Source organism: Oreochromis aureus, linkage group 18 (genome assembly GCF_013358895.1).
Source record: "Oreochromis aureus strain Israel breed Guangdong linkage group 18, ZZ_aureus, whole genome shotgun sequence".
Lineage (NCBI taxonomy): Eukaryota > Metazoa > Chordata > Actinopteri > Cichliformes > Cichlidae > Oreochromis > Oreochromis aureus.
Genome location: NC_052959.1, coordinates 18,896,690 through 18,918,881, shown reverse-complemented (window position 1 = coordinate 18,918,881; position 22,192 = coordinate 18,896,690). Strand labels below are relative to the sequence as shown.

Here is a 22,192-nt window from a genome sequence, read left to right as displayed (position 1 = left end):
CAACGCAGAGAGACAGACAACCATGTAGGATATTTAGAATAACCAATTAACTTAACCCCACTAACTGCATGTCTTTGAACTGCGGGAGGAAGTGGGGTACCTGAAGAGAACCCACGCAGACACGGGGAGAACATGCAAACTCTACTGCTAGATGGTGGATTTGAACACAGGTCTATTTTGGGCCATTCTCTGTAAACCCTGGTTCTCTGGTTGTGTGGGTAAATCCCAGTTAATCAGCAGTTTATGAAATAGTCAGACCAGCCGCTCTGGCACCATGTCACAACCATGTCACACTCAAAGTTATCTTTCTTCTCCAGGTTTCAACTTCAGCACATTGTCTTGACTTGTTACATGCCTATATGCATTGAGTTGCTGCCATGTGATTGGCTGGTTACATATTTGCATTCATGAGCAGTTGAACAGGTGTACCTAAGAAAGGAGCCGGGAATGAACATATCAATTTCATATTTTCAGAGGCTGAATCCAGCAAATATGTGTCATCAGTAATGGAAGAACTTTAAATTCAAGGCATGATATACTAATTAAACTTCAATGCTACCAAATAATGCAAGTACACATTAAATAATTTAAAAATCCATTTATTATTTCAGATTTTTTCCGCCTTTGTTATACAAAGATGTTAAATAACTTAAATACATTCTTACCAGTCATTTGTGATCTGTTTAAACCTACAAGCTATACACATGAGGTAGAGGAAAATAATTTAGAGTTCCCATAAGACATGAATAAGTGAACATGGACAAAGCTTTGTTGGTGTAATATTATCACAAAGGACAATACATAGCTTGTGTATTTTATCTTTGTTTTACAAGCACAGCACAAATCCTAACAAAAAGTACATGTACATGTAAAGTGACCCAAAGGTGAACAAGTCCATACTGATCATCAGTCCTTTCACAAAACCGTTGATTATACAAGATTAAGTTCTATAAAATATTCTCGATAACTGTGATTTTCTTTGCATACTTTCAGAAACTGCATTACCGCAAGTGAATTAAACCAACTAAAAGTGAGCTGATTTGAGTTTTGTTAGGATTTGTTAGTGCTTAGATAACAATCTTGAGATATAAAATGAAATATGTTGATAGTATACACTGCTTCTCGAAGCCTCCACCCCAAAAGGAACAAACACCCAAAAAGAAAACAGAGTAAAAAATACAGGATATAAAATCAATTTAGACTTTGAAGTTATTTACACTAAACACATGCTCATAATATATTTAAAAAATAATTTATCTTTCTTTTTCTCTACAACATAGAATTTTGTACATGATCCACTGATGACTAAACAGTGCAGAGTTTTGGATTTGAGAGCACGGGTGACTGTGGCATCTAAAAACCCGGCGGACTGCTGCATCATGCTCCTCTTTTCTGGAATAAATTTCTACGCCTATGTACAATCTATAAACAAACAAAAATGCAATCTGTTTGCATTTCCTGCCGTGTCTGTTTTGAATCCATTCAATAGTAGAGAACCTCACCGTGTTTGGGCCGAGGCGGAGTGTGTGGCGCAAACACACACCAGAAGCTGTGGCGAGCAGGCATTTGTGCTTTGCGTCTCTGCATAGCTATTATGGTTTCCATGTAGCGTGCAAAGTTCTATGTATATGTTTTGACCATTCTTTATTTGGCATGCCATCTCATATCAGAATGCTTGGAATTCATCTCCTTTAGACAAATAAGCCATGCACGGTTCTCTTCCTATCAGAGGGAGCTTTGATTTAAATCACTGTGAAACTCCTTTTTAAAAATGCACTCTGCAGCATTGATGATTGAAATCCGTAACGATCTTGTTTCAGCAGCTGTATGCCGTTTCAGCAAATGCTTCACTCATTTATTTAATTTCAATTTATGTTTCAGATGCTTGTGAGAGTTGAACATGTGCCTCACTTTTGTCTCTATACCACAGGAGAAGAAACCTTTGCTATTTACATTTTTTAATAAAAAACGAGAAAAAAAAGATTCTGCACTGCACTGTATCCATAAATACAGATCTTTAAATACTTTAAAGGGCTTTTGGGCTTCAGTGCGTGAATGGTGCTATAATACAAAGCTGGGTCCCTCACTCAGTAGTTAATTCACACCAATCTAAAATATGGCCTATAAGGTCCTGTATTTGATAAAATATAATGTTTCTAAGCACTAAGTGCTGAGAATATGACAAAATTTTGTCTGCATTGTTTGTGTGCACAGAGGCATTTCTCATAAAACTGTAATGGAAACAATTTGCACCTTCTTCTAGGTCACGAGAAGAGAAACTAAAGTTATCAGTCAGCTAGTTAGCTTTGCATAAACGCCGCAAACTTGGACACAGCGAGACTGAAATGTGCCCTAAGGTATCAAAAGCCACCTTTCAGTACCTTTAAGGTTCACTGATTAACAAGTTACATCCTGTCTGTTTAATATGTACAAAAAAGCGTAACAAAGACGAGGCGTGGTTTAACTTCCTGGATTAAACAAACAAGATATTGGAGGCCAAACAGTGAGTTTAGAGGTGCTGATGGGCTAATTTTGTTAAAAGTAGCAGTTTCCTCTGCTTCTTTATGATAGGCTAAGGAAAAACCAGACTGAAGTTTATTATTTCATACCACGCAGTACTTCCTGCAGTGTCAAACCGTCACTCTTGTATGGTGGGGTCAGCATGCTGCATTGTGTTAACTGTGTCAAAAGGTGCTCAGCAACAAGATGAAAAGGTAAAGTTAACTTATAAAAACAACTTGACTGACTTCAGAAAGAAGACACCCGATTAATAAAACGTAGACATAAATTTGCAGAACAATTACACAAATATTAGTTTTATAATAGATCTTTATATTAGCTAAGAGGCTTATGCTTTCATCTTCACTTGAACAAAAAGTCAGTCGCCCCATACTGTTTGAACTTCCACTGTACACACTGCGTGTCAATGTATTACATATGGCTCAATCAAATTTGTGGAAGCCGAAGAGGAAGGAAGGATACGAAATGGCAGGGAGTTAAATTCCTCCAGTTCTCCACAGGTTTCTTTAGACCTTCAAAGTAGATTTAAGCTTCACAAAGCTCTGCAATTTTTGATCCGAGTCTCACGTGGGCCTTCTGCTGATCAAGAGATCACCTGTTGCTATGCTTTTGACTGTAATAACAAGGCCGTTGTCATCTCCACCTTGCATTCGTATGTTCTTTCTGGTTTAGTCAAACACATATAGTGGTTTAAGTTATTCCCTGAACACTGGCCGAGAATAGCCTAAACTGACTGGTTTAGTTATCTTCTGTTAATGTATGTACTAACAGCTTCATATTACGATATTACAAAAAAAGAAAAAAATTAAAGATATTTTTGTTCCTCCCCATGAAGGAGTAGTCCCAAAGGATCTATAAATTATCCACAGAAAGACGTCAGACACAAGCGTGCTGCTTTCCAACGGGCCTTGTCAACATGAATCAAGAAGAAAAATGAGCAAGAGCACACAAACAACAAAACATTTGTGTGGTTAGTGGTTTGTTTTAACATAGTTAGATAAGTGGCTTATATAATATCATTACAATATAACTGAATTTATGTACATATATATGCAAACACACAATGTGTGTGAGTGTAAATATGTGCGTGTAGAGTAATTCTTACACCCTGTCTTTTTCTTTTTTTTTCAGTTTCTGTATATGGTTTTTAATCGCCATAAAAAATCGTCACTTAATTTTCCGCTCCCCCCCTCGCTATCTACCTCATGTTCACATGCTTACAAATACTGTACACACGTAAAAATTGACAAACACACACACACACACACACACACCATTCCTCTTTGGGCAAAGCCCCAGAAATCAGTCTGTTGGTGTAACTGTCCTTGTGTTGTATCCTCATTAACTGGGCGTTAATCGGTTTTCTTGTGAGTTGATGACAAAAGATTTTTGTTTTTCTTAAAGGAAAGTGAAAGCGTCTCTTTTCAAGGTAACGCTGTGATAAAGAGCTTGAGATGTTGACCCAGTTGTCTGAGAAAGTTTTTATTCTGCAGGACCTCTGAAACCCAACCCACAGAAATCCCTCAAAGTGCTTATTGCTTCTTGGCTCGCTCCTTTTTTGCTTGCAGAACGCTGCTCCGACACCGAAAGCAAAACTCTGCATGAGAAAAAAAAAAATGCTCCTCTTCAACACAACCACCTTCCTCTGACTGAAAGGGCTGAACGGTGCCCGGTTTACCCCTTGCAGGTGTAGACCTCCTCTCTCTGTGTGCACTGCTTGCATTCAACGTAGCAGCACCAGCGCACCTGGCATTGGCAAGGCCTGGTCACCTCCCTGCTTTGAGTGTTGTGGCCTCGCCCGCAACAGATAGCATCACAGTTTTTGTCCTTGTAGCATTTGCGGGCTGCGGTGCCCGGTGAATATTTGGTGGGTCTACAGAAACTGGGTGAGTCCTCGATGTGGAGCAAGTCCATAGTGCGGGGGATTTGATCGTTCAGGCCGGGCAGGGGCTGTTGTTGCTGTTGCTGCTGCTGCTGCTGCTGGTTGCGGCCTGTGGAGATCTCTCCCTCCCCAGTGGCCTCGTTGGTGGAGCTGCCGACCTTGACGGAGGTCTCGTAACGCTGCTTCAGCTGCTTGCCGATCTCATGGAAGGGCTGGAGCTGCCTCCAACAGGTCTGGACGGTGCAGGAGCCAGAGACGCCGTGGCATTTGCAAGTGGTCTCCACTCCAGCCTTGATTACCTGGACCAGAGACAGAACAATACTGTTAGCCACTGAGAACCATTGAAAGCACATAATGAAAGGTATGCAATTTAACAAGCTTTTGTTTAGCAAACAGCACTTGAAAGAGCCAATTCATTAAAGTATTCTCACAACTAGATGAACTGGGTGGAGTACGGCAGCTTGGGAAGGTTATAGACATATATTTTACATTCATTGCTCTCTTTCATATCATAATTAAAGGGGAAAAACTTCACTTATTGCTTGTGAACAAAAGGAAAGCAACGGCGTCTGAGGCTTCTTGTATAAAAGAAAAAGTGAATTATAGTTTGTGGGAGGACTGATTTTGTTATAATAACCACAGATGAAATTTTGATTAAACAGTTGTGGTTATTATGATAAGTGAGGGGAGGTTATGGGTAAGAAGAAGCCACAAAACAATCCATTCAGTCAACCATGGGAACCCTTCATACCTCCTCCTATACTGGGTACTTTACTAAAATATGTTTTTTAAGCCCAGAGTTGATCAACCCAGCGCTATAGTGCGGTAATTTTGGCATAACCCAGAGCAAAGTCATGCAAACGTTTGGGAAGAGAAAGAATACCGAAGAAGCCGTTTTTTGTCTTACACAAAATCACACATAATTGCAAGTGAAACAGAGGAATTATCAGCTAAAGAGACCACAACACGTTACTTTAATATCACTTGACCCCCTAGCAGTCAGCCAGAGTTCATTTCTGCATCCACCACAATGTGTAAAGCAGAGTGTGTGCGCGGGAATCAATGACAATAACATATTGTCTTATACGGGGTTTGGAAACAATTTACGATTCTTTTCTCAGACTGTGAGAGAGATCGGGGAGCAGGAAGTGCATATTCATCACACCAGCAGGTCAAGAAAATTTGATAGGTCAGCCTTTAAAATGTCGGGGGGATGCAGAGGCTAGCACATTCCAATTTTGTCCTCGGCGTGGGAATTCATCCTGAGCGAATGCGATACACCTCGCTACATGTGCAAATTACGAAAAGAAAAAAAAAAGAAAGAGCCAAAACAATGTTGTAAATCTTTTATCACAAATAAAATCTCCAAGGAGACTGGATTTAGGAGAGCCAAGTTGAAAAGGAAGAGCTCGCATTCGTTTGGGGGAGAGTTTTATATCTGTTAATATTTGGGAAGTGTGCTTTAGCCGTAATTCATTTTGAAACCAAAATGAAAAAGGCCACAATAGGCACAAAGCACAGTAAAAGAAACATATTCCAGACCATTAGTTTGCTTTGGCTTGACATATTAGGACCATTTATTCTGCTATTAAAAACACTTCCAAGATGAAAAACCCGTATTTGCTCACCACAAACAATCACTGAATTCTACCAGAGCACAAATGAGACTCTTAGCCTATCTAATCTGAGAGAGAAAACCAAATATTGACTAATGAACACTTTCAGATTTCACTAAAATTTACAGCAGCATTACTCTGGGTTTCTTTTAAACTTGTGTGTTGGACTTTTGAAACACTTCACAATTTTCAATTGATTTTGCTCTCCCAAAATGCCCCAGTCAACGTCATCCAGGTGTAGGGAAGTTCAGGTCCCATCTGGTGACATATTCGGAGACAGTTAAGATGGAGCCCTTTGTCTCAAACAGCAGTGCTGTAATGTTTAAACTCCAGTACAAAAGCAAAAGCCAAGATATGGAAATGCAGTGTATCCGGGATATGGCGCAAAATGAATCGGTACTTCACATTGATGTTTGCTGACAAAAAGAACTCCGAGTATATTGTATTAATGCTATTTTCCCATCGTTTAAATGATTCATACAAGCAATTAGCAAACCTTTCTGTTTACATAATGTCTGTCTCGCCATACGAACTCTGACCCTCTTCAAACTGAAGTGTGTTTCCTAGTTAGATTCATGTGTATGGAATAACTCAAAGTCTGTAGAAATTGCTGCGTTAATAAAAGGCAAGTGAAGCTGACACTTTGGGTAAATATACTGCTATGAAATTACAGTTTGATAAATCTTTCTTTTTCTTTGACTGTTACTCCTTAAAAGTTTTCCAACATCGCTGACATGTAGATGAATAACTGTCACAAATTAAAATGAAGTCGAATTTAATGTTTTCAATAAATTATTAGCTAATATTGTTGCTGTCACAGACCATCATTCAGTGAAACCTCTAAGAGGCAACAATGTCGTAGAAGGAGTTGGAGATCTGAGATCAAAGCAGCAGATGTTGAGATATTCGCTTTTGTTGCGTCGGATGACTTTTGGCTCGAAGCACGGGTCAAGCCCCAGAACGAATGAATCCCCCATTTCCCATGGTGCAGCTAGATCGTGTCTTTGGTTAGACCAAGTAAGTAAATAGTGCTATCGGTGGGTACGTCATGACCATTTGACGCACTTACCTTCATGCCCACGTTCGTATTGTGCATGTCCACACGTGCACGTAGATCCTTGTTTGAGCGTTTGCCCAGGAAGTCCTTGACAAACTTGTTTGCGTATTTGAGGTTGTCTCCGCAGCCTCCCCACTGCCACGCCTTACGGTTCTCCAGGTCGGGGGCCTCGTCACATGTACAGCGCTCCATGCGTCCTGCGCTGCAAGCTTTGGCCATGGCATGAGTTAGACCCGCTGAGGAGATGGCGTACAAGAAGGCCGTCTCTTTAAATCCTAGAGAAGCCCGATGGAGAGTGGCAATTGGGAGACAGGAAAATAAGGTGTTTTCTAAAGAGTTGGCTCACTCACACATTAAGTTTTAAGTCCACAAGAATAAAATGCATATTCAAATGGGAAGAAAAGTAGTAATAATCACCTCTTTTTAATATGTTGGCTCGGTGGCGCCCCTCTAAGGTGCAGTTCCACCTCTCAAAGCGGAATTGGTACTGGCATTCTAGGGCGCTCATGGTGATGGCCTCTCTTAGAGTCTCCGCCACGCCCGGGTCTCGTCTGCACATCCTGCGCTGCTTCTTTTCCAGTTTGAGCCGGTCACACAGCTTGAAGTGGGCCCTGCCTATGCTCTCCTCTGGTAAAGAGTTCAGTGGCAGGACAGACAACGGTTCATTACCTGTCAACCTGGAAGAAAACATCACAAGCCATTTGGAAACAGAAAGATACTGGGATTGTCTTGATAAAGTATTCAGAAGCACAGGATACTGACCTTCCTGAATAAACAATAAAAGTAGCAAAGATATACTGCATAAACAGCACAGGAAGCACAGCTGCTCATATAATGCTCAAAAGTTTGGTTAATGTTCAAATAAATTCAGCTGTTCAGTGGTTAATGTTCAGGGGAATTCAACATTTGCTGGAGATTGAGATCAACTCTCGGTGCAGGTGTGTCTGAGTAAAGAGCAACTTCTCTGCAGTGGTGGAAAAGTCAGGTTTACCATGTAATTCTTTTGAATTTTGGATACCTAAAAATCCTGTTGTAGAACAATGGAGTTATAATTGGCTTTTGTTTTAAAGCAAAGGAGAAACAAATTATACTGTTAGCATTTTTGTGAGTAGTTTTTATCCACGGGGAAATTTAAAAGAAACAGGGCACTTAATGTAAGAGTGCCTTTGGAGTACTTTCAAAAAAGAAAACGTACTCAGTAACTTTAGGTTATTTCAGAAGCAGGGAAATCAATATATCTGCCCCTTACAATGTAAGTACACAGTATTATTAGTGGTGTGGGCTGATTATTCAGACCTCCTTTGTTTAAAAATACCTGTAGTTGCAATTAGTTTCTCATCTCCTTTAAAACTGAAAATTGTTTACATGGGCAACTGGACCGTAGGTTATGGGCTGTATATTGAAGTTCTACCAAAAGTTCCTGAAATCAATTTTTTTCCGTTTTACAGCAATAAACTTACAGCATCAGCTGCATACTGACCACTTTAATACTGCAGTATGAGGTTATAATGTGCAGGTAACAAGGCATTCAGTTAATGTGGGGACAGTTTAAACATTTGTATTCTGTGATCGTGTCTGTCGTGCTACGTGCCGTAAAACAGTAGCCAGCAAATGGTTGGTTAAATATTTATACCAGATCCTTCAGGCGGGTGGCAGGTTAGACCTCGCTGTACAGATTTAAACATGACACACAGTATTTCTGCTGTCGTTATAAAAAGTCTTAAATGTCGTATAAAAGTCTTTACATCTGAAAATCTAGACTTTCTGTAGGGGACATAAAACGTGGTGATCTTTTTAGTTCTGTGTTTCTGTCCTACCTCACTCTGGGCTAAACTCTGATTTATGATGTCATCGAGGGGTTTCACTTAGGGGCAGACTGGAACAACAATTTGACTCCATCCCACGCCACTCTGTTCATGCAAATTGTAATCGAGTACTACCTGGTGATCAGGCTTTTTACTACATAATTATTACGTCAAAAGATTGGACATCCACTTTGGAAACTGGAAAGAATGTTGGTGGTGAAAGTGTCGGTATCTACAAAGAAAAATGAAATAAAATAAACTCTACAAAAGAACAACTAGTTAATTCATGTGCTCTTTTGTATTATGTGATGTTGACATAATATCGTTATCTGATTTGACATAATGTCACGGTTATCAACAATTATCGTATGTAGCAAAACCCCGTCACTGAAACTGGCCCACTTATCTGGAATAAAAGTTAACAACATTATAAACACAATGGGACCAACCAGCCACTCTCAACACTGAGGTTTTCAGGTATGCTAACAGTGCTCTCAAAATGCCCACAAAGAAAACCTTAAACTCAGCAGCTTTATTTTTTGACAAACAAAAGTATCAAACAAAATCCCCCGAAACTGAACTTAAGATACACCGCCACAAGAAATCTGTGTGTTTAAGCTACAGTCCACCCAGACCCTGAATAGCAGTTATTTTTTAACCTTTTATATTGACCATCCTTTTCTCCGGGAAAAGGATGGTCGTCTTAACAGGTGTTACCTGTTAAGAAGCACTCCCTTGCAGAAAGCGAGAATGAGCAGATTCAAGTGCACATCTGTGCAAGTCTTTGGGGTTTGAACTCTGATGCTAAGCATGCTGTGGAGATGCATGCAGTCTGCGGGAGTCAAGGGTGTCTGAGAGGTCTGTCAACTCACTCCTGCTTGCTACGTATAATGTCACCGGTCAAGACGAGTGTTCACAGTAGCCCAAAGTGGCCCATAGGCTACTGGGAAATGACACAGTGCTCTAGACAGCCACTGGTTAAAGTAAATCCCAGTGCTCTTGATAAAGCGAGTACAAGTTAGAAATTATATTTTTAAATAATGCTTAAACAAAATTTGTTGTTTATTATTACGCTCAGCAACATTTACGAATCAAACAAAGGCAAACCGTCAGAAATGAGCTTAAGACTCTAAGAACAACTGCATAAACGAGGCACCTGTATTCATCCTACAGCTGCAAAGCACTTTAAATACAGCAAGTAAGAATTTCGATTCTAAACATGGTATGGAGAACATGTGGCAGACTTGCACTCCTTTCGTCAGTTTATTTAAGGGATGCGTATATAAAACACACAAAGCGGGGACTGCCACATAGCTGGCAAAACCTATAACCAGCGTTCTGAGGTTGTGATGGAGAGTGCAGGGCATTACTTTCATAAACACACACGGGGGACATGACTGTCAGCCTGTGACCATTTTGGTCACACCAACTGACAGGACTGGCACCCTAGTTGTTCATTATGTGTAATTTCTGGCCTCCTTTACACTGTTAAAGTGAAACTGAAGAATAAATGGATTTACTGAACTCACAAAATGCACAAGCTCTCTGGCCTGTGTGCTTTTTGCAGCCGGACTTCAGACTTTTGAAGGATACTCGTGCATGGAGCAACACAGTATTTATCATTGAGATTATTTATCAATGATCTGGACTCCTGGCATTCAGTGTAGGCTGAATTTTCCAGTGCACTAAGGCACTAAGGATTACAGCTTGCACATGTCAGCACCAAGGCACAACATCTGAAAAAGCGTACTTGAGAGACAGTGAAGAATTATTTTATTTTGAAAAGAGAGCAATCAGAACTGCATTTACTTTTTGGGCCAATATTTGCTGCTTTTAGTTGTGATGTCAAAATACATTTAGCATTTAAGATTAACACTTTAATCCTTCATATTTCCACTATCACAGCACTAATATACCAACAGTCATAAATTGTTGTCCATCCGGTCCTGGTTGCTAAAAGTATGCATACAGCCAAACCAATTAAAAGAAGTCCAACTTTATAACTGAAGCGTAACCGCAGCAAATGGGACCGCTGCCTCACAGTTTACTACAGCCAAGCAGTCTGAAAAGAAGATGGAAATAAATTCTGCAATATTTTTGTAAAGGTGCAGAGCACCTGCTCACTGTCTACACCTGGTTAGTTAATGTACCAGAAGCGATGATCGCTGATTCGCATTACTCACATTTTAGACTTCTTTATTATTTTTCAGAGAATATTCTGTCACCACTCATAATCACTTGAGTCACGAACAGAAGGTCACAGGATTTATTCAACACAAGATTTGTTTTATTAAGTCCAATAACCGACTGAAATGTTTCCCCTCGAGTGCTCAATTTAATATCAGTGAACTTAATAGTTCACAGATGTTATTTGATATTTTTCTTTACAATAAATTTATAGTCTGGTTGAGAATCCGCGTAGTCAAATCAAAAAAGGAGTCCTCGGGGTTTGCTTTCAGAATGGGTCGAACGGTTTTCTTTTTGCAAAGTGTGTTTGCCTATTCTTAACTTGTCTGACAGCAAGTTCAAATGGAAACCTGGCAAGCTGTGTCTTGACAGAGATCGCCCTCCCAACACACTTGGAGAATAAGAAAAATGTATGGTTTGAGGCGTACGCAGCGAGGCAAAGGGTGTCTTTCTCTGAACAACTGACATTTTCCTCTAAATTGTTTCACGCTTTGTTAAGACACTCTGATTGCAATGTCAAGGAAACAAACATAAAGTCTCAAAACAAACAAATCCAACAGGCCCGGCGTGTCACGTACGACTGCCAACCTTTCCTCAGCACTTCTATTGCAAGCGAATGTCAGGGATTGAATGGCGCTGCGGAGCAAATAACCTGTCATGTTAAAGAACATGTAAGACTTTTTTTTTTTAAATGCACACAACATTTTGCTCATGCAAATGTCTGCAAATGAACACAGAGACATCAGTTAAGTGTACTGCTTTGGAAAGATAGCCAACTGCTAATGGTAGCTGAAATATATGAATACCAATATACTCAGACCTTCCCAAACCCCCACATGCCTCCAAGTATTAGAACGACGGGCCTCAGATGCCTCGGTAACGTCTACTTGTCTGAGACAAAAACGATGGTCTGCGTGAAGCTGGAAGGAAGCCAAAGATGACACGACACTGATCTCAGCACCGCTGTCTCTTTTTCAAAGAAAGGCTCTTTTTTTTCTAGCTAGTTGCAAAGAAAGCCTGAGGGCAAAGCGAGGAAGAAAGGGACATTCGAGCAGAGAAATACTTCTTCACATCTCTGGAGAATACACTACTGGCCAACGCTCACTCTTGTGCAATGTTTCCACTCTGTGGCAGACGAGAACACAGTCAAATAGTATCACAGATGTACCGTGCTTTATTTTCTTCTATATTCAAAAAAAAATGTTTACAAATGGATGCACTTTTTAATATTTGAGGAGAGGAGCTGTTCATTTTAATCCGATTCAAATTCGCTGGATTCAAGATAATATTTTCCCTGGATGAAGGACAGTGACCCCTGCTATCACACAAAAGGGTCGCACACATTCCAATAAGATGATCTGAGAAAAAAAATAAATAAATAAATCACACTGCTGTTTGCTGAAGAATGAACTCATTCAACTCGCTAAGAGGAAAAGAATTGGATAACAGTTCCCTGGGTCAATCATAAAGTCGACTCTGAGACAAAAAGGAATAACTGGAATCTTCCTGCAATGGTGACAACAATCGCTCGCTCGATGAGAGCGTTTCTTAAAAAACATGGGACCACTTTTTCTAGAATAAATTTAATTCACAGAAAAGCTCAAAAGTGAACGACGCAAAGACAGCTGCTAATATACCGTGTATATATCCAATTTTTTTAAAGTTACCTATAATTAACCAGGTCTGATTCGTGTTCACATCAACACATCCAACAGGTTTCACTTCTACATGTCATATATATCACGTCCATTAAAAGCATCCGTCCTGAATCCACGTGATTATCACAAAACGTGCGCGCTTTAAAGCAACGCGCATGCATCTTCGCAGTATCTTCCCCACAGTGAATAAGAAAGCACGAACATGTGTTTTCACATCACGGTCCATTTTCTGTCGGTGTTTTTGTTTGAGGTGTTGGCACAGCAACACCAATTACACACGGAATATAACACCAACATATAAAACTCATTATTATCCCATGTGAGGTGGGATTCCTGCTGATGTTTGCTCAGCTTTGCTTTTTCCATTCACACTCTTGCCTCTACACACTGTGCAGACATCACTGACCTACTCTCACGCTGCACCTCCTCCACTGTCTTTCACTTAGTAACAGTGCAGTTTGTTTAGTCCTTTCTCTCCACCTGTCAGCACCTCCCATTGCCCGTGACATTTACTTTATATACATTTTCCAATGCAGCGGGTTCAGCGAAAACGGCTCATTTCACGCGGCGGAGCACGACAGTCAATCCTTCAAGGAAATCATTGACTAACTCTAAACTTTGCCATCATCACTCGCCCTCTGACTTTACATTGCACTCCTGGAAGTGACCCTCAGCTGGTAATTCTGCTCTTTCTTTATTAGTAAGGTATGTAGACAGCTAAGGATACCTACTATCTGTCATAGTCAGAAAAAATCCTATTACTTAAATGTGCTAGGCCTAAACAAATTCTTTCTCAGACTACAAATGCAGCTTGTTAATTACTCATGGTGCTCATGTGCCCACAGAGACATATATTAACAGTCTCTGTATAGACATTAATCTCGAGAGTCTAAAGTTAAAAACCTTAGAAAAAGTAAATCTAAATCAAGTAAACATGCCAAACATCTGGTTGTTAAATAAGAGCTTATTTTCTCCTTTTTGTTAATGTGTGTTTGAATTTTGAACAGTTGGCGGTCAAACAGAAATTTTTGCTGACGATACAGAAGAAGGGATGAGTCTTAAAGAATTAAGAAAATGTACAGGGCTCGAGCTGCAGCTCTGTATGGATGCTTTCTATGTTAGGATCTGCTGCCTCTGTAGGAGATATCCATATTCAGTAAACATGCGATATTACAGATTGCTGACCTAGTGTGTAATCACCCCCTGGAGATAAGAAAACCACCTGTTGAGCAATATCATTGAAAGTCTGTTTTCTTAATTAAAACAACAAGTTAATACAGTAAAACAAACAAAAAAACTTTCAGTTTTCTGTTTTCCATGGCAAGAATTCAAACACAGAGGGGGAACTGTTTTGGTAATTTCCAGCCAACGTTTGTTTATCAGCCGCCGTAGCGTTGGACACAATGGCGTGCGCGGCTACACGCATGGATCTATGTGCACACGCACGTGGGGTCTTACAACCTTAAGTCAACACCTACAAGTTGTGGCTAAATGCGCCCAGACAGGAAAAAAAAAAAAAAGCACAAAAGCCACAATTTCTCCATCAGCCTCAACTTGCAGGTTGTGTGGTCTAGTGTCTCCTAGATCACAACCAACCCCCCTCCTTCTTCTCCTCCTTTTTTCCCCTTTTCTCCAAACTTCCCCTATTCCCACTGGTCAATTACTCTAAACGAATGTCAATCATTCCACCCAGCTGTTGGCTCAAAACAAAGCGGTCTCTAGACAAAACTATTGCGTCTACGACCTTAACCTACACGGGACAATGATAGACGTGAACATGTGTCCTGGAAAAGTTTAACTGTGATGAAGACAAACTGCCGTGCTCACCTGATATTAATATGTGCAACGTAAGAAAACATATTACTCTGAAACTCTGAGTTTTTGCAGTAAATTAGGCTTACCATCGGTGATCCCTTGTTTCTTTTCCTTTCACTTTTTCCTGCTGCCTTAACAGCGTTTAAAAATGCTCCTTTTGGGGGGGAGAAAGTTGTGTGCTTTTCTCAGAAATGTTGGATGAACTTCAGACCACCCTGCCCAAGTCCCATCTGGTGTATCCCAGGCCATGCCAGAGGTAGTAGGAATGTGAGCGTGTGTAGTGTTTTCCCACTGGCCCTCTCTAACCATTGCTGACAATGTGCTCCACAGCTTAGACATGAATAATTGGAGAAACCATGAATCAGTGTCGAATGACTCTCTGGTTGCTGTTGTCCACCTCCAAGAAGAAGTGTAAGAGAAGAAATCCTGCACTGAGCTCAGGCATTTTCTCCATGGTGAAAGAAACTGTTAATTCCCCAAATCATTAAAACCCCCCCCAAAAAATGGGGGAAAGAGTAAACGATTGTGTATATGGCTAAGATAAGATAAGTCCCTAGTTGAAAGCGCTGGGTGTTGTGATTGCTTCTAACAAGCTGCGACTGACACAGTGCAGTAACACGACAAAACAAAGTGGTACTGGCCTGGGACTTAAGTAAGTCATTATTAGTTGAGTAATGAGCCTTTCTGCGTAGTGGGAATGTCGTGCAATGTCTAGAAATGCTGCTGTTCACAAAGCTAGGGGGGAAGTCCGCTATCTTGTATGACTTAACAGGATATGACCCAAAGTTATGTCATCTGCTGTCCTTTCTGGTCATTTACAAACCACAGAGGGTATGTCAGACTACTCCCATAAAGTAGCTGAAAGAGACAGGACTCTGTTTATCTACTCTTGATATTTTAAATGTATATGACACAAAAATACTTTTGTTTTACAGGTCGAAAAAGTAGGAAAAGGGGGGAAAAAATCTAGTGTCCAGCCTAACTTTTTAATCCACGACTGTGAATGTGAAAACTGGTAGCCGAGTGGCAGCACTATAGGATCTGGCCCTGGGAATGGGAGTGCGGGGCATGGTAAGAGGTTTAACTGCTATGTGAGAACTCGAGGCTTCTAAGGTCAGCAGCTCAGTTATAGTCACTGTGTGACTGGCACAGATTGGGCGTGCAGCAGTGTCCGCATGACTCCCCAGTTCTAGCCCACACCATGGCACAGAGTAGCCCTGTACCAGCGCACCGACACACCAAACACGCTCAGGCACACATACTGTACTCGGCTCTCACCGATTCCACGTGCTGAACCACACTGTGGCTATTTGGTGAGACTTTAAGGTCAGAGAAATTCAGCAAAGCAGATACAAACAGTACTTTTTCCCCCCACATATAACATGTTATTCCTTTAAATCTCATTTCAAATATTAAAGCTCAAATACCTTTTGTCACAGCATTTTTCAAAGTTAAAGACGCAAAGTGTTGATTAACCGCGTCTGACAAAGATTTTTTCGGCTGTTTTTGTGCTCACTCGCGACTCGTATATCAACGGGAGTGAGAAAAGTTTGACTCTTGACAACTGCTTGATGATTAAAACAGCAGCTGAACGTCATGCAATTGGGCCACTTTCAACGTGAAATGAAATCTGCTTCAGGGTGAATCGCAGAACGTCTTCCGTGCCTTGGCCCGTTCATGTCAGTGTGACATTCTCAAACTAATACTCAGGCTTTATGGATAAATAAGCCTTTTGGGAGAAGCTTAGAGTATATAAGCACACCCATCCCAGTGGAGCATCTGAGTGCACATCAGCTTAGTTTTCTATAGGATTGTGTTTATGCAAGATAAACTCAGGTTACCCTGCAAACAGGTGGATGATACTGAAAAAAAGGGTTTTATGCTGACTGCTACAGAAATAATCTGTTTGATTTTTTTTTTTAAGACACCAAATTTATCAAAATCTATTTTTCTTGGATGTGATAAAAGCAGATATTCTCTGGAAGGCCAAAGTTTTAAGTGAGGGTTTTGACAGTCTGCTAATCTTGGCACGTGTGAGGTGCCATGTCTCTTCTATCCCCACAAACTAGGCAGAGAAAACTCGCCTGTGGTCAAGGATGGAAAACACAGGACATAGTGGTCACACTAACTAGCATCATCTCATCAATGCCTGACCACTAAAAGTATCTTGAGTCTATATTAGTTTTCCTGTTTTGCAAATTGCCCGTGTCTCCAGCTCCATCTGCAAAGATCATCATATGTTTGCATTTTGACCAAGAAGATTTTCCTCTCCGTATCTTCGAGCTATCCATCAATGAAATGTACGCCTGGACCTGCCGCCCTTTTATAATCAAGCGTCTCTTAATTGTGGTCTATTTGGCATCCTGATGACACAAGAACTGTACCTCCTTCAAATGTGAGCACGCCAAACGCATTTTAAAAGCCTCACCAAACCATTCAATCTTCAGAAATATCCAGCACAACCATGCTATTACACAGTATGAGCCCCATAACAGCCCACATCAGGGGCCACCGAACTCTTCTTAACAAAGGTGAGTACCAAGCTCTGTAATTACTGATGGTTCAACCCATAAAATCAGCAGCTACACTATGCATCTTCCAGTTTAAAGACATGTAAATTTGTGCAAAAAAAAGTACAGTTTTGCTCTATAAGCTTAAGTTCAAAGACATTTTGAACCCATCATGCAGGATGACCACAAGTGGGCATAAGCCAAGTAAATTTTGCACTACATTTACATTTAATGTTTTCACATTTTGTCTCCTATTTATACACAAGAAAGAGCTGATGGAGAACCATCCTACACTCTCAGACAGTACTGCACCACCATGTGGTACCCACTAACATAGCAGGAGTCCAGAAGGATGTAACAGGGTACAGAGCTCAAAGCAAAGCCTGGCTTAGCTCAAATCTGGATGTATCAAACAGAAATATAAAGAAAACAAAACTCTCTTTTAAGAGGGACACGCGGTCAGCTATCTAAGCTTCCAGATTCGCGTGATCTCACTACACTACACTGTCAAGAGAATCCTATCTTCTTGGCTCATGCTAAAGTGATACCCTTTGAGGTGTGGCTATAGCCACAGGATATCCTATGTAGTTGGGAAATCCCTCTATCAACGGTGCTCCCCGCCCTGCTGCACGTCAGGGCTAATCAGTCCTTAAGGCCTGGTAATGAGACGCTTGCCACCACTGTCTGCCAGGCAACGCCAGCCTGAGCCCGCACTAACTCTGCTCCTTCTAATGAGTGGTAATCACCCAGAAGCTCCCCACAAACCACTGCAGGGATGCCAGCACGCACATAAGGCAGGCAAGCCAGAAGACAGGAGGGATGGGGGGGAGGAGGGAACCAAAGGAAATGGTTAGATGGAGCTGCTTAAAAAACAAATTTTAACATTTTTGCAGTGTGCTCAAGAAGTAAGGCTCCTTTGAAACGTAAAAAAAAAAAATGCCGTTTGATACATGCCAGGAACTAAGTCAGCAAAATGATAAAATCCTCAGACGGGCTGCACACTGAAAAAAACAGAAAAGAAACATCACTCCTCCTCAATAAATTTACACACATCCCATTTGTTATCCTGTTGCTCTTGGCTTACTGCCTCACTTAATGGAGCGCTGAAAACAATAATTGCATCTGAAAGGAGCTCTGCTCTTCAGGATCAAACCGATGATAGAGATTTTAAGGATATTGCAGCAATTAAATAGCAACCGCTATATTTGCTTCTTCCGGATGCTGCGGCGCGTCTGTGATTAGTAAATCCCAGTTGCATGACTGTGGGCAGCCTTCCTGTATATGTCGCATGTGTGCTAAATAAAAACAAACCCTTGACTCAGTGTAAGGACTCACATCCAGCACAGTTTACAAGACCGCAGAATGACAAGCCTTTTACCAAAACTTAAATTTAAACCAACAGAGTCGTCTCAGAGAGCACTCTGAGCCCTCGCGGGGTCACCTGAGCAAACAAATCGTCTCCTTTGCTGACAGTTAACCCCATATCTGATCAAGGTGCTGTAACCTTAAGGTAAGTAAGGCAAACTCAGCGAGCATCTCCAATTCAAGCTCTAATGATAACGGATTTAGCAGAACCAGCACCTGCCACAACAGGCTGAGGGAAAGAAAATGAGTGTTCACATTCTTGTGGCAAAGGATGACAATTTAAGCGGGTGCTTGGCTACGCCAGGAATCCCACCCCACCCTCAGCTACAGCAGACTACAGGCAGGAGAGATTGTGTTTATGTTACACTTATGCTCCACCGCACTTTGGAAATTGGGTATGCAACATTGACCCTCTATTTTGAGTAAATCAGTACCCAGGGGGCCCTAAGATGCCTCGTGCTCATGGAATATTTATTTGAACAGGTTTGTGTTAGTATGTCCCCCGGTCAAAGCTGAGCAAGACTGTGCTGGAGTGTCACCGGTGTCGAGTTTCTGGGAAGCCGGCCACGGGGCAGTCACATTTTGTATCTGTGTCACCTGTGCAGGCTCTTTCAGTATGTTTCATGTTCCTCAGCAGCAAGGCTAAATCATTCACTGACACTCATTCATATTCCTTTCTCCCTGGGCCACAGAATAATAAATCTGGAGTATTGTAATACCACATGTCTCTCTGCACTACACATGCCACAGATAGAGAACAGACTGACAGAGGGAATTGAAAGCAAGTGCTAACTGAATAAGTAAATATGCATTACCATTAGAACCATTAGGGCTGATTTTGGTGCCAATTTGGCACGTCATCTTTAATACAAGCGCCTGCCAAAGGGCGACACTGCAACAGGAGGGGAGACAGAAACAGAGAGCAGTGTTACATTTGTCCTTCTAATGCAATTTTAGAAATGAATTGAAACCAAAGACCAAGAGGCAGAGAGAGAAACTACTTGATACGTGCATGAGTATTAGACATGATGATGCTTTGCTCAGAAGGGGCTGAGATATTTCCATCACACGGAACTACTGCAGGTGTCATACAACTTGCTTGCATCACCCAGTTTCCAAAATTAGTGCCAACACTTTGTGCAACACTCCACCCCCACCCCCCAACAAAGAAAAAAATATTACCCAGAGATCTGAAAAACAGTTACTGTGAGATACACAGCGTTTTACTACTTCCAAAACTTCTGTTGCCTTGACTCGAAAGCGAATACATACTATTCAGATAACATTTGCCTCCAGGAGAATGTAAAACCCACTTCAACAGGTCGGCAGGTCTGACATACTAGGCTAATGGGCCCTTGGGGGACAGTTCTTGTGCTCTCTTGCAGATTCACAACAGTTCCCAGATCGCCTAACACTCCTGGATCCTGCACAACACCCATACCTACCATAAATTTGACTCTGCTGGCAAAGCTTCAAGTGTCATCACTCTGCAGTCTACAACCGTTTGTCTGTGTGTGTGTGTCTACCCTGAAGGGGAGCACTAACAGCACCCATCAACAGAGATATTTGTAGATAATACAGGAAAGCACCAAGATCTTAACTGTGTTTAATGTGCATTTCCACTTGCATGGGTACATTCCAGTCTGTGGGTTTCTTTTCGGATTAAAGCTCTTCAGCTCCAGGTGAAATACGGCTGCGGTCCCACCTGACATGCTGACCTCATTTGAATGACCTTGGCTTCCCAGCACTGTTAATGTTCTTCTGTAACTAAGACAGAAAAGGAAGCTGAGAGTGTAGTGCGTACGACCAAGCAAAGTGCAGCATGAGTAGCCACTCTGAAGTGGAGGTCATAGTGGGCTACACCTAAAATCCAAGGCGTTCCCTGGGAATGACTTACTTTGAAATATACACCCGTGTGCGCTTTCTAAATGAAACAATGTTAAGTGCGGGACACGATTCACGAAACGCTAAATTTTTCAGATTAATTTCCTGACACGTGTTCCAGCTGTTTTCGTTTCTCCCTTTTTTTATCTGATGGAGGTAGCAGAAGAAGAAAAAACCTGCCAGAGTTGTGTGATGTTTTTGCTGGATGGGGGGATTTTTTCTGTGCAAGCTGAGCAGACGTTTCGGCCACCAGTTCACTCAGTCAGATCGCTTTATTGTTACCAGCTGTTGAGTCTGGGGCATATACACTCACCTTTCGGCTCCACGGCTGTTTTCAGAGTCGACTAAGGATATGATTTTACAAGTGTTTCAGCAAAATAACCCCTTGACCGCTACCTGCCACTCAAACGTGCCGCGCTCACTGTACAGTGGGCGCTGGCTCAATTGTCAGGGAAAGAATGAAGGGGAGGGGGCTCTCACCGGTCAAAATCATTCCGCGGGTACATACATCCTCCTATATTAGATTAGATTAGATTAAATTTAATTTCATTCTAAGATAACCCCCCACACTGCTACTTTTTTTTAAATTACCAGCACCTTCACTGAGGTAAAATCTTGAGCAGACAACCTGCTGCGCACACCAGCTGTGAGGCCTCCAGGTGATACCTCGCTGACCCGAAATCAGTGCATTAAAAAAAAAATAAACTTCCTTATTCCACTTTCTAAACTCACTAAAGAGTTTTCAGTGACTTACGACATTTAAAAAAACATACCTGCTTTGAACCAATCAAATCAATGAAAAGTAGCATCATGGACTTAACAGTGCGTCTGTCATCTCTTACCCGAAATATGCTATGGTGGGTCCAGGCAAGTTGAGAAGATACACTATAACTGTGAACGATAACCATCCCAGGAGTAGGTGTCCATCCAGCATTTTGCTGCGGCTCCAGGGCAGATCATTTCGTTTCTCCTGAGTAGCTGTGTAAAATCCCTTGTTGAACGTTCAACACTTCTTATACAGAGAGGAGCTGCTCCGCGCTCCTCCCATCAGCAGAGAGAGAGAGGGGGAGAGACAGAGAGCGAGAGAGAGGGAGAGAGAGAGGGAGCAGCACTGCGATACATGCAACCCAACTGATTCACAATTCCCCTCTCATGTTTCAGAAAGATTATTCATCTCAGTGCGTCTTAATTTATGATTGGTGTGACAGCTTCTCCTCTGTGGGCGTTTTAAGCACCACGCAGTCGGTGTTTGTGCAGATTGAGCCGGACTGGACGGTGTGATAAAATACCTGCACTCAGTGACTGTTTATTTCCAGAATGGCAAACCAAGAATTGGTTTGAGTGCAGCACTGAAATATCGCAGCAGTGTTATTGTAGTCTATACACTGCCCTACATAGAAGTCCAGGTGTGTTTTTGTTTTGGATTTAGTGTTTTAAAATGTCTTACATATGCACATGTTGGAAACTAGCTGAGGGTTATTGTTACAAGTACTCTACTCAGATACTCAAATACTATAAGTATACTTATAAGTATGCACAGCTGATGAAACACCCTTACCACAAGGGCACCACCGACTACAGAGGAAGATCATGTGGTTTTACTGAAAGCACCAGAGCAGCTTCTGGAGTAGTGTTTTTTATTATTATTGTTATTATTACAAGTGTACTTTGCATGGCAATTGTGTTATAAACTCATGTTTGATTTGTTTAGGTTAGAAGTTTTATATTGTTGTTAGAGGCAATTCATCATAATGCATCAGCATTCACAGTCACTCACACTGATTTCTGATACTTTACAAGAATGATTTTACTTAGATTATTACTTACAATAACAATCAATTATACTACTGTTGTTGTTGTTGTTTTGTTCTTTTTTGTATAAGAAAAAGATCA

General features: G+C 41.3%; 1 protein-coding gene across 1 annotated transcript; it reads right to left on the bottom strand.

The window, feature by feature from the left end:
• Positions 1 to 583: 583 nt before the first annotated feature.
• On the bottom strand, positions 584 to 21,278 carry wnt9a (wingless-type MMTV integration site family, member 9A). Its single transcript, XM_039602738.1, has 4 exons — positions 21,142 to 21,278; positions 7,493 to 7,752; positions 7,088 to 7,350; positions 584 to 4,701 (listed from the first exon to the last, which is right to left on the bottom strand). Exons 1-4 carry the CDS (start codon positions 21,231 to 21,233, stop codon positions 4,195 to 4,197), a joined length of 1,122 nt encoding a protein of 373 aa, XP_039458672.1. The 5' UTR covers positions 21,234 to 21,278; the 3' UTR covers positions 584 to 4,194.
• Positions 21,279 to 22,192: the final 914 nt, after the last annotated feature.

What these genes read in the sequence shown, in the direction of transcription:
- wnt9a (XM_039602738.1), bottom strand. Translation starts at nt 21,233, where the DNA reads ATGCTGGATGGACACCTACTCCTGGGATGGTTATCGTTCACAGTTATA. An exon ending in AGCCAACATATTAAAAAGAG is followed by an intron (nt 7,351 to 7,492) that starts GTGATTATTACT and finishes GGGCTTCTCTAG; the next exon opens with GATTTAAAGAGACGGCCTTC. An exon ending in ATACGAACGTGGGCATGAAG is followed by an intron (nt 4,702 to 7,087) that starts GTAAGTGCGTCA and finishes TCTCTGGTCCAG; the next exon opens with GTAATCAAGGCTGGAGTGGA.